This window comes from Sinocyclocheilus anshuiensis, unplaced genomic scaffold, assembly GCF_001515605.1.
Source record: "Sinocyclocheilus anshuiensis isolate Anshui unplaced genomic scaffold, SAMN03320099.WGS_v1.1 scaffold89, whole genome shotgun sequence".
NCBI classification, from domain to species: Eukaryota; Metazoa; Chordata; class Actinopteri; order Cypriniformes; family Cyprinidae; genus Sinocyclocheilus; species Sinocyclocheilus anshuiensis.
Window position 1 is genome coordinate 162851 of NW_015537931.1, and position 12353 is coordinate 175203.

General features: G+C 37.2%; 1 protein-coding gene across 2 annotated transcripts in view; it reads right to left on the reverse strand.

Annotated features, from left to right (window-relative positions):
- Positions 1–1727: 1727 nt before the first annotated feature.
- The window catches only part of psip1a (PC4 and SFRS1 interacting protein 1a), a 124460-nt gene continuing 113834 nt past the window's right edge, over positions 1728–12353 (reverse strand). For both annotated transcript variants that reach the window (XM_016446648.1, XM_016446640.1), the window contains 2 exons: positions 2086–2182; positions 1728–1998 (listed from right to left, as the gene is read on the reverse strand). In XM_016446648.1, coding sequence (XP_016302134.1) covers positions 1968–1998; positions 2086–2182 — 128 coding nt within the window. In that variant the 3' untranslated portion in view covers positions 1728–1967. The remainder of the gene's footprint in view (positions 1999–2085; positions 2183–12353) is intronic.

Genomic DNA, 12353 nt, shown 5'->3' on the forward strand with positions numbered 1-12353 from the left:
CTGAAATCCCAAGCGGGGGGTTGCAATTACTGGAGGGTTTTACGACCCTATGTGTGAGGGCATGGTAATTTGCAAATGTAACTTGAATCAAAATTACTAAAGATTCTTAGAACACTAATATATTGGCTACATGTACTTAGACTGTAAAGGCTAAAAGGGCATTTCCGTTTAGGTCAACTGAATGTTGTTCAGCCTATCTAAATTTGGGTGGGCCTTACCACTGTTTATTGTAAGTGTACATGGGAAACCAGGGTGTGACTATACCAAAACTATTATCAGATAAAGTAATGTTGGTCAGCTTATATCTATAATAGTGGTTATAACCTCTGACTACAGATAATATTGCTTTATTCAAGTGTATACAGATCTACTCCAGGGCCACATCTGCACGTTCCAGATCGTAGGACCCTTAGGTGCTCCAGGAGATCAGCATCCTACAGTGCTTCGTGTTCAAGGCTGTTGAAATTAATTCCTGCTCCTTTCCCCATTGCACTGTTACAAGCACAACCAGTGGAAGAAGTCACCACCACTGGACTGCTCACTCAACCACAGAGAACGTACTATCTCTTATCCAAACCTCTTCCGGAGACCGTGTTTTATATTATCACTATTTGATTTTCTAATATACATATATACAATATAGCTGATTTCAGTTGATAACAAATTATTCATTTATTTGTTTGATACATAATAGGGTTCTTTACCTTATTAGTCTCAGTTTATCTTTTCATAAGATAATGTAACTCTGCCATAGGTCATCCAACTTAATAACTTGCATTTTATGCATCTTATGCACTTAATTCCTTTTTCATTTATGGTATTCATTGAGTAGTTGTTGATTACTCTTTTCTAGCTTTTGTTAATAAAATGTATTTTATTACACTTGTGTCTTAAAATGTTAATAATGTCTTAAAATGTTGATAACATAGTAAGAGGTTCTACAAGTTAGATGTCCCACCAATCTTTCGTATCTGATGTCACCGCACCTATAGGCACGTGATCCAAAAATCATAATGTCATTGGTGACGCGAGTACCCATCACCTCACTATTTCGCCTCCCTAGGTTGGCGAAAGCAAATTCACTACAGGACCTTACACAGTCTTAAAATCAGCCTCTGATCTCACTCTGTGTGTGTGCAAGAGATAGGCTATTTTGCATTCTAGATGTTGTGAAGTATTTTCAAACCGATGAGCATTTTCAACGGCTTTACTCAGTATGCTCTCATGTTGGCCCCGTAGAGACATACATCTTGATATTTTAGTTGAATTCTTTAACATTGCAGTGTGTAGTTTTTTCTGCATTATGGCTGAATTGTTGATTTCACAAACTCTGTGTGTGTATAAATGTGTACTTGCACATTTATCTTTGTGAGGACCAGTTTGAGTTTTAGACCTTGACATGTGCCTTTTATCCACAACTTGGCTGGCTTGTACGTACACCAAAAATTGCTCTGTATTTTCATATTTCCCACGGCAGTTATTTTAGGCCACAAACAATAAGAGTGCCTACCATTTTAAAGACCATTGAGCTTTTCATATCCATTATTTTTGTGGTTGATTCACATAATGCCACAAAATTCAGCAAGTTTTAAACCATTCTGATGAAGTAAATTGGAAATAAATGAAAACAAAAATGAAAAAGGTAAACTTTATTAAGGCTAAACAAGTTTTATGACAAGCAGTCTTATGAGCATGAATGCTGAAACAAACAAGAATCAACTAAACTTGATTGTATTAAAAAAAAAACTTGGGAGACAATTTTAAAGATGCAACAGCAGAATAAAGCTAAAAATGAAATTGAACACAATTATGCTTCTAAGTAGGTATTGTAAACATCACTAAAATGTATTGAGATTAAAATCACTAATGTGATGAGTGGGCAAAAATAATAAGTAGGATGCTGGCAATATGGAAATGATCTTCCACTGGGCAGCTGAGACTGGTGGTTCTTCGGTTAACAAACATCTTCAGACAGACTCCTCTGAAGGATTAGTCACACTACAAACAAGATTTTTGTCATACTGCTGGGGCAAATCATTTAAAGAGCTTTGGACTTGTCATGAAAATGTGAAAATGTTTTATTACTTGTTTTTCAGCACAGATAAGATATTCTCTCCTGATCTGTCCTTTGCTGTCTCAGCATCATCTTCAGGGTTGAATTCTCCATTCAAAATCTTGGTATCTGTAAACATGCAAAGAAAGTCTGAGCATTTGATAAACAAAAGTAATTTTCATATACATACTTTGGAATTATGTGATCAAGGACATGCATTAGAAGCTCTTTGGCTGAACAAAAATTATATTGTAAATTTAGCAGCATAAATGTATATATTTTTATCCAAAGAAACTTTCAAAGAAAGATATAATTGTTTGTATAGTGTGTTACTTGGGTCTTCTGACCTTGCATCATTATTTATTTACCATTATTATTTCACTATTATTTTACATGAAATTCCATACATCCATTTTCCAGCTTTAGTTTATTTATTTATTTTAGGTTTTAAGTTAATTTTTTAAAAACATGGAGAAAAAGCAAAACAACGCTGATGTCTTTCACACCAAATGCAAGTGTTTCATGGTGTCAAGGTTTTTTTTTTTTCCAAGGGAAATTGAAGTTTCAAAAAAGGACACTTGGACACCAAACGTTATATAATTCATAAAATTACGCACACCAAAGCACCCATGACAAAACAAAACATTACAGAAAAAAAACTTCAAGTGTATGTGTACAGTGCAAGAGCAAAGAGCTTGTTTACATTTAGACAAGTTAAGTTGCAATAATGAACAGGACCAGATGGAGATGCAAAAAAACAAAAACACCTCTAAACCACCTTGACCTGACTGCATATACAGGTGCATCTCGATAAATTAGAATGTCGTGGAAAAGTTCATTTATTTCAGTAATTCAACTCACATTGTGAAACTCGTGTATTAAATAAATTCAATGCACACAGACTGAAGTAGCTTAAGTCTTTGGTTCTTTTAATTGTGATGATTTTGGCTCACATTTAACAAAAACCCACCAATTCACTATCTCAACAAATTAGAATATGGTGACATGCCAATCAGCTAATCAACTCAAAACACCTGCAAAGGTTTCCTGAGCCTTCAAAATGGTCTCTCAGTTTGGTGCACTAGGCTACACAATCATGGGGAAGACTGCTGATCTGACAGTTGTTGAAGATGCTGATTTCATTTTCCAGCAGGATTTGGCACCTGCCCACACTGCCGAAAGCACCAAAAGTTGGTTAAATGACCATGGTGTTGGTGTGCTTGACTGGCCAGCAAACTCACCAGACCTGAAAAAGAACTGGCCACTGTCAAAGAAACTTGGGCTTCCATACCACCTCAGCAGTGCCACAAACTGATCACCTCCATGCCACGCCGAATTGAGGCAGTAATTAAAGCAAAAGGAGCCCCTACCAAGTATTGAGTACATGTACAGTAAATGAACATACTTTCCAGAAGGCCAACAATTCACTAAAAATGTTTTTTTTATTGGTCTTATGAAGTATTCTAATTTGTTGAGATAGTGGATTAGTGGGTTTTTGTTAAATGTGAGCCAAAATCATCACAATTAAAAGAACCAAAGACTTAAACTACTTCAGTCTGTGTGCATTGAATTTATTTAATACACGAGTTTCACAATTTGAGTTGAATTACTGAAATAAACTTTTCCATGACATTCTAATTTATTGAGATGCACCTGTACATACTGTAGTACATAGATCCAGTCAGAATTACTAAACACAGGAACATACACATGACAAATCAAAGCATTATCCTGAATGTGTGTGGAAACAACGTAAACGTAAACTGTCTGTGCATAAATACAATGTGAGATCAGTGCATTGAGCCGAGAATCCACCTGAGAAGCGTAGTTTTCATATCATCTGGCCATACAGTGGTGGGATATTTCACAGCACAATGTTTGAGGGCTCAAGCTCTTCAGAAACAATCACAGAATATGACACAGCTCATGCTTTAAAGTAAAATCCACTTTAGATTTCTTTAGATTAGAGCTGTTGTGATTGTAGGAGACACCTTGAAGCGCTACTGGCTGAAAGGACCTTGTGAAATAGGTCAGAAGGTGCTCTTTAGTTGGGTTTGAAACAACTTTTGAAAAAAGGGAATCCAAGGCACTTCTTCTGGTCTGAAAGTTAAAAAGCCTTTATTCACATTCTGGCCATCTCAATATAGACATTAAAAATACCTAAAACTCCGCACACTGATGCATTTCGGCCTTCAGCCTTCCTCAGAATGTGTCAAGTATAAAACAAATGACAGGTATAATTAGTCCGTGACATTGCGAGAGACCAAAAAAGCCATTACAAGGGGGGACATACAACCTTATTAGCCATTACTTTTTTCATTACTGAGATGGCCAGAATGTGAATAAAGGCTTTTTAACTTTTGGACCAGAAGAAGTGCCTTGGATTCCCTTTTTCTAGCTGTTTTGAACTGATTGTTTGAATTAATTTGCTTACTGGTTCATTGGACTGAAAATTTTCCAGAAAATGTTTTAATTTATTTGCGTTAAATAATTTTAATGCGTTAAAGATTTTGAATTAATCACATGTGTTAACATTGACAACCCTATTTAGGACATTAAGCCACGTTAAGTATTTTTCAAGGTAAATAATTCAGAATGTCCCCTCGAAGCAAAATGAAGTCCTGTGGTGTCGCAATCTGACCAGATGTATCTTCTCTCTAACTCCTTTTCTCCACTTGGGGTCTGAAGATAGGGGCTTTTAACTTCTGCAGAGGTCACACCTCTTGAGTTTGGCTTAACCAATGGCAAAAGTGTAATTTCAAGCGGGAAAAGTTTTCTTTGTTTGGAAGCTTACTCATTTGTTTTGTGGCCCTTTATACTTAATTTAATATAACAAGCATACAATGCATGTTATAAGGAAGTGATATACAACTCTTTCTAAATTCCTTTGGGTTGTAAAACAGTCTAAACTTGATGATTTGTCTTTGTTGACATGGTAGCCAGAGGCCTGCATCTGGGTGTTAGTTTTGGCTTAGGGGTAGTTCACAGACACATTGACACATTTGTTTTTCTGTTGGAATCTCTATCATCACTTTCTGTTGTTTAAACTGCTAAAATATAACTTAATTATCACCATACTTCTGATATTATCTAACATACTAATTTGATATCATTCACTTTTTAAATCTAAACCACAAGTGCAGCACGTTAGCATTCCGTTAGCTTGTCATTCGCGCCTACCGTTTCTTTCTCTCTCTCGTTCCGCTTCTTTTCTCTCTCACTCCGTTTTTCATGAGTTCATCAAACAACTATGGTAAGTTGGAATCATTCAACAATCACGGTGAGTAATGGCTTCTCCTGTTATTGTCACTTACACTGCTTGCCAGTTGCCACATGTATAGTGTAGCTTTTTCTGTCAGCGGCAAGGGATTCACATGTGATAAATGCAGGAAAAAAAGGGCGACAGAGAATATTTCAGAACTAGAGACACGCATCAAAACTTTAATTGAGGATAGTAAGAATGTGAGGGCCTTAGATACATCTTTGGATGCAACTAGCTTAGCGAGTCCCGTACATTGTTCGGTTCCGGTTGCAGAGCCCCCGGATGTCAGACACTTACAAGTACAATGTCAGACACTTTAATATGCTCTGGTCCCTTCCCTGCTTACCGTGGTGACGAGATACATAGCAGACTGACATCACTCAAAGTGGTGCCCGCAGAATATCATAGGTTTCATAGAAAATTTGAGTTTTTGGGGCAGACTTGACCTGTTGAAAAGAGATGGTCTTCATCCCTCCAGGGGTGGTGCCGCTCTTCTCTCTAGAAATATGGCATATAGTCTTAGAGTTTGTACTTGACTAACTGGGGCCCAGGTCAGGAAGCAGACATACTGGCTAAACCGACCGTCTGCTAGCCGCCTCACATCACAGAAGTCAGTTAATTCTCAGCACATAGAGACTCCTACACCTAGATATCACACTATAGAGACTGTGTCTGTTCCCCAAACTAGCAAATACAATAAACATCCAAAATAATTTAAGGGTAACAATTTAATTGATGTTCAACAAATAACAAATACAGTGAGGGAAAAAATTATTTGATCCCCTGCTGATTTTGTACATTTGCCCACCGACAAAGAAATGATCAGTCTATAGTTTTAGTGGTAGGTTTATTTGAACAGTGAGAGACAGAAGAACAACAAAAAAATTCCAGAAAACCGCATTTCAAAAAAGTTATAAATTGATTAGCATTTTAATGAGTGAAATAAGTATTTGACCCCTTAGCAAAACATTACTTAGTACTTGGTGGCAAAACCCTTGTTGGCAATCACAGAGGTCAGACGTTTCTTGTAGTTGGTCACCAGGTTTGCACACATCTCAGGAGGGATTTTGTCCCAATCCTCTTTGCAGATCCTCTCCAAGTCATTAAGGATTCGAGGCTGACGTTTGGCAACTCGAACCTTCAGCTCCCTCCAGTTTTTCTATGGGATTAAGGTCTGGAGACTGGCTAGGCCACTCCATGATCTTAATGTGCTTCTTCTTGAGCCACTCCTTTGTAGCCTTTGTAGACTTACCGTGTGTCTTGGGTCATTGTCAAGCTGGAATACACATCCATGACCCATTTTCAATGCCCTGGCTGATGGAAGGAGGTTCTCACCCAAGATTTGACGGTACATGGCCCCGTCCATCGTCCCTTTGATGCGGTGCAGTTGTCCTGTCCCCTTAGCAGAAAAAAAAACCCCAAAGCATATTTTTCAGACGGGCCTGTACATGTGCTTTCTTGAGCAGGGGGACCTTTTGGGCGCTGCAGGATTTCAGTCCTTCACGGCGTAGTGTGTTACCAATTGTTTTCTTGGTGACTATAGTCCCAGCTGCCTTGAGATTATTGACAAGACCCTCCCGTGTAGTTCTGGGCTGATTCCTCACCGTTCTCATGATCATTGAAACGCCACGAGGTGAGATCTTGCATGGAGCCCCAGACTGAGGGAGATTGACAGTTATTTTGTGTTTCTTTCATTTGCGAATAATTGCACCAACTGTTGACACCTTCTCATCAAGCTGTTTGGCGATGGTCTTGTAGCCCATTCCAGCCTTGTGGAGGTCTACAATCCCTTGTCCCTGAAATCCTTGGACAGCTCTTTGGTCTTGGCCATGGTGGAGAGTTTGGAATCTGATTGATTGATTGCTTCTGTGGACAGGTGTCTTTTATACAGGTAAAAAACTGAGATTAGGAGTTTAAGAGAGTGCAACTAATCTCAGCTCGTTACCTGTATAAAAGACACCTGGGAGCCAGAAATCTTGCTGATTGATAGAGGATCAAATACTTATTTCACTCATTAAAATGCAAATCAATTTATAACTTTTTTTAAATGCATTTTTCTGGATTTTTTTGTTGTTATTCTGTCTCTCACTGTTAAAATAAACCTACCATTAAAATTATAGACTGATCAATTCTGTCAGTGGGCAAACGTACAAAATCAGCAGGGGATAAAATAATTTTTTCCCTCACTGTATAATACAGATAAACAAATGATAAAGCTTGGTTTAATGAATATTAGATCCCTTTCTACAAAAACGCTTTTTGTAAATGATATGATCACATATCATAACTTAGATGTGCTCTGTATGACAGAAACTTGGCAAAATCCAGATGATTACATTATTTTAAATAAGTCTACCCCCCAAGATTACTGTTATAAACATGAGCCATGTCCAAAAGGTAAAGGGGGAGGTGTTGCTACAATTTATAGTAATATTTTCAGCATTGCTCAGAGGTCTGGTTTCAAGTATAATTCGTTTGAAGTAATGGTGCTTCATATAAAATTACACAGAGAAACAAGTGTTAATGATAAATCCCCTGTGATGTTTGTACTGGCTACTGTATACAGGCCACCAGGGCACCATACAGACTTTAACAAAGAATTTGCTGATTTTCTATCTGAGTTAGCGATTGTTGGTGATTTTAATATCCATGTAAATAATGAAAAAGATGCATTGTGATCCGCATTTATGGACATTCTAAACTCTATTGGGGTTAGACAACATGTTTCAAGGCCTACTCATTGTCGTAATAATACGTCAGATTATTATTCAGATCTTACTTATCTGACCATCATCAATTCATAGCAGTGAATGACGAGGTATCATACTGATCACAAGTATAGTATGGAGTACCACAAGGCTCAGTACTAGGACCGTTGCTTTTCACACTTTACATGTCACCCTTGGGAGATGTCATCAAGAAACATGGTGTTAGCTTTCACTGTTATGCTGATGATACTCAGCTGTATATTTCTTCGCGGCCCAATGAAACATACAAATTCGCAAAACTAACGGAATGCATAATTGATATAAAAAACTGGATGACTAGTAATTTCCTACTGCTAAATTCTGAAAAAAGAGGTTTTAATTATTGGACCAAAAACCTCCGCATGTAATAACCTAAAACACTGTCTAACAGTGTGTTCACACCAAACGCGAATTTAATTATTCGCGCGAGTAGATTACATACAAAGTCAATGCAAAGACGCGAATAGAGGAGAATTTGCGCCAGGCGACACGAATGACGCGAAATGCACGACGCGTTTGCCGCGAACGCGAGATATTCGCCTCATTCGCATCTTTCGCGCAAGTTCAAAAATTTCAACTTGAGCGGAAAATTCGCCTGACGCGTTCTCGCGCAAGCCAATCAGCGAAGAGCTTATAGGCACGTCTGGTTGAATCAGACAATAGAAGAGAGCATTATTGCAGCCGTCTGTTATTATATAGGTCTGGAGCATAGAAAACAATTAAAATCAGTTGTAGTAGTTGTATTTTATTAGCATGGCTACAGAGATGCTGCTATCAATAACAAAAATAATAGTAATATCAGTGTATAAGACACGTCGGCTTTCCATTGTATTTGGGACTTTTTGACAACAGGTACAAAACAGCGATTGTAGTTATCTGTTATCTCCTTGATCACGCTGTTTTTATTCGCGCAAGTGACACGAAAAACATGCCGCGAGTAATCTAGAGTGAGTGGCGCGATGTGCATATTCGCTTCACGTCTGGTGTGAACGCACCATAAGGACTAAGGACTAAAAACTAGGGCAGGAAACTGGCTCCGTAATATGTTACCACTAGGAAAGCGATAAACGCAAACAATACTCGGCATTGAATGGTGGTGTGAGACTGATTTATATAGTGTGTGTTATTGGTAGCAGCTGTGAGTGATTGGTCTCAGGTGAGCTTGTGATTAGTGCAATGGAGTATGGGAAATGTAGTCCAGGGTGATGTTTAACAGTCTGTGTGGTGTGAGAGTCAATATCATTGGAGGGTAACCTCTGGTGGCAAGTGGATGGAAGTTCATGGACCGGATTCGTGACACAATCATTGCTGTTAAAAGGAATAACATATTTAATTCATTTATTTCTTTTTCTTATTTTTTAAAAAATATATAAAATACCACGTACAACAAACCTTTACATTTGGAATTTGTATAATAAAAATAACTCCATTGATTTAAGTCTCGAAGTTAAGTTGTAAGCTGTATGTGTTGAATTCACTAAAAATAACTAACATAATTGTTTCAGGAATCGGACTACACTGTTTGCGCTGTGTGTTTCTGACTCATTAAAAAAGAGCAGGCTCATCGAGTCAAGGCTTAAAATACACTATATGACCCCCCCCATTTACAGCCTGAACAAGTTGATGAAAGTCAGAGCCAGTCTGCAGATTTGAGTTGACAGATTTCATAGAAAATCGTGTAGTGTATGATGGACTCTGATTTTTTAGCTTCAGACTGTGATTCCAACCAGTCGGCAGTCATTCAGGAATCACACTACACTGGTGGCAAAGTATGTTTTTTATTCATTAAAAAGAGCAGGCTCATTAGTGTCTTTCATGAATCAGACTACACTTGTTGCAATGTGTGTTCTTGATTCATTAAAAAAGAATCTGCTCATTAGAGTCAGTTGTCCAAGAATCGGACTCAAATGTCTCATAAGAATCATTTGTTTGGGAATTGGACTGCATTGATTGTGCTTTCTTTTTTGTGCTGTAGATTCAGGAGTTGCAGAGCCATTGAATAATTAAGTACTTTAGTGTGGTGTTCAGTCTGCATCAGCAGAATCATCATGTGCGACTGTTAACGGAACCATTCTGTTCTGGAATTATTATTATTATTATTATTTATTTATTTATTTTTTTCAATACCCTATTCACTGTTGTTTCCCTGTGCAGTTTCCATGGCATTATATGGGGCTAAAGTTACCAGTCCAGTGAACTTGTCTACCCTCTGCCTCAGTGTCCAGTAAGGTACCGGGTCCCCCACCTCCCAGCCATATGGTCCAGTAGTGGCTGGGCGGAGGTGTCTGAATGCTATGCAGACTCTCCGCAACGATTCCTCGTTATGGAGGTAAAAATAGACAACAGACACCTCGTCGTGTCACCTCACTCTGACATCAGTGTGAGACAGATGGCGCAAATTAATGACGGTGAAACAGAAAGAACTGGAGATCGCAAAAAAAATAAAAAATCATTCCTCCTGAAACAACAACCATGGCGAATAAACAAATTAAAGGAGTGGCAGAGATGTCCATTGGTAATTTGTGCTGGGACAGTGCTGCAACTCTGTCTTTGACAGAACACTGGGTGAACTTGTTTATAATTCTCAAACATGCCACTATTTGAAGTTATAAGATCCTGCTTGGCTAGCAGTTGCTGGTCTGTCACCTTTTTTCTTTTCATTGACTTCTTTTATATTAGATAAAGTACTTTATAATGTTAGCCGGGTCCAAAATGCGCCAATGGCAGATGAAATGAGAACATTCACTGTCTATAAATATGTCTTACTGGCCACATAACAATTTGGGTTATTATTGCTTAATAATAACGCTTTTGCATCTAGAATAGCACATTTTGATTTTGTCATATTTCTGTTTTGGTGAATTAATGCCAGCTATATATTTCACATGTCACCAAAACTTGAGGGATCTACTGAGGGAAAAGGGTTGTAACTGATGTTTTCTTCAGTAGACAGTTTAAAAGTCATCAGCAATATTTAGATTATCATTCTTAGAATTCTGTTTAAACCATGTAAAGTTGCAGTTCCTAGTACATTTTCCATCCAACTTTTAACACGTTTTATGAGTGTTTATTTTGGACCCTGTCTGTTATCCATTGTTGAATTGGTTAAGACTTGCTAGGGGAGTTTTCTATGTAAATTGCAGGGTCAGATGGTGTCAGACTTTGTGTGCGAGACTGGTGGCTTTCTGAGATAGAAGGAATGGAGGAAAGGAAAGATGAATGTAAATATAGCCCTGCTGGAAAGCTCCCTACTGAATGACCTCTGACAGCCGTTTGCGTTAAATAGCGTTGTAGTTCAGAGATTCAGGCTTTATTGCACAGGTGCTCAGGGAACATGAGCACCCTGAGAGGATCTAAAGTATTATTAAAGCTCAGAGAATGTGTGTATATGAAAGAGAGAGAGAGAAGTAGAGGGTTAAAGAGAGAGATCAGGAAGTTATGAAAAGAAAAGGTAACAATTACACAAGAAAGTTCCAGAATTTAAATGAAGGACTAACCATAAAGGTTACGACATATACAGACCAGGGTCATCATACACCTGTTTTATGGCACCAGCAGCAGTCTAAGTGTGCTTATATGTATTACACTTAATAGTTAGGTGTAATAAAATGTAAATGTAATAATAGTGATATAATATTGACATGTAAGGCTTGTTAGTCTAGTCATACAGTTTTTAGTAGTGTACAGTTGGACCTGGGTTCAAATATAATCTAACCTAATATACAAATTATTTTGACAGCAAAGTGATCATGGATTTTCATAACAATAATTGAACAACAACAGCTTAAACAGCATTAGTACTGCATTATTAGTTGCCTACACAGTTTTGATCTAATATTACATTGTTTAAAAAAATTAAGGAAAAAATGATAAAAATGTTAATATAAATTTTACAGTTCCTAACAATGGAGAAAGCTATGATGACTTTTTGGAATGTTTATTTTCCCATAAATTAAAAGGTTATTCATAGTTTATATAAAAATAAATAAATAAATAAAGTATTAATAATTTCAAACTCAAAATTATAATTTATTTTTTCAATCTTAAATTGCTGTATTATTATATGATTTACTTAAATGTTGCTATTTTAATTAAACAGCTACAATAACATTTAATAATCGTAATAGTACTGATAGATACATGATTAGACTTACCAAATTCAGATGTGAATGAGAATTTTAGGCTTTTTTATGTGCCGTACAATAATCATGCAACTTATTATCCCATTTTTTATTTTTATTTGGATTCATAATCCTCTATTCTAATTTGCTTCTGATACCGAAAAAAAAAA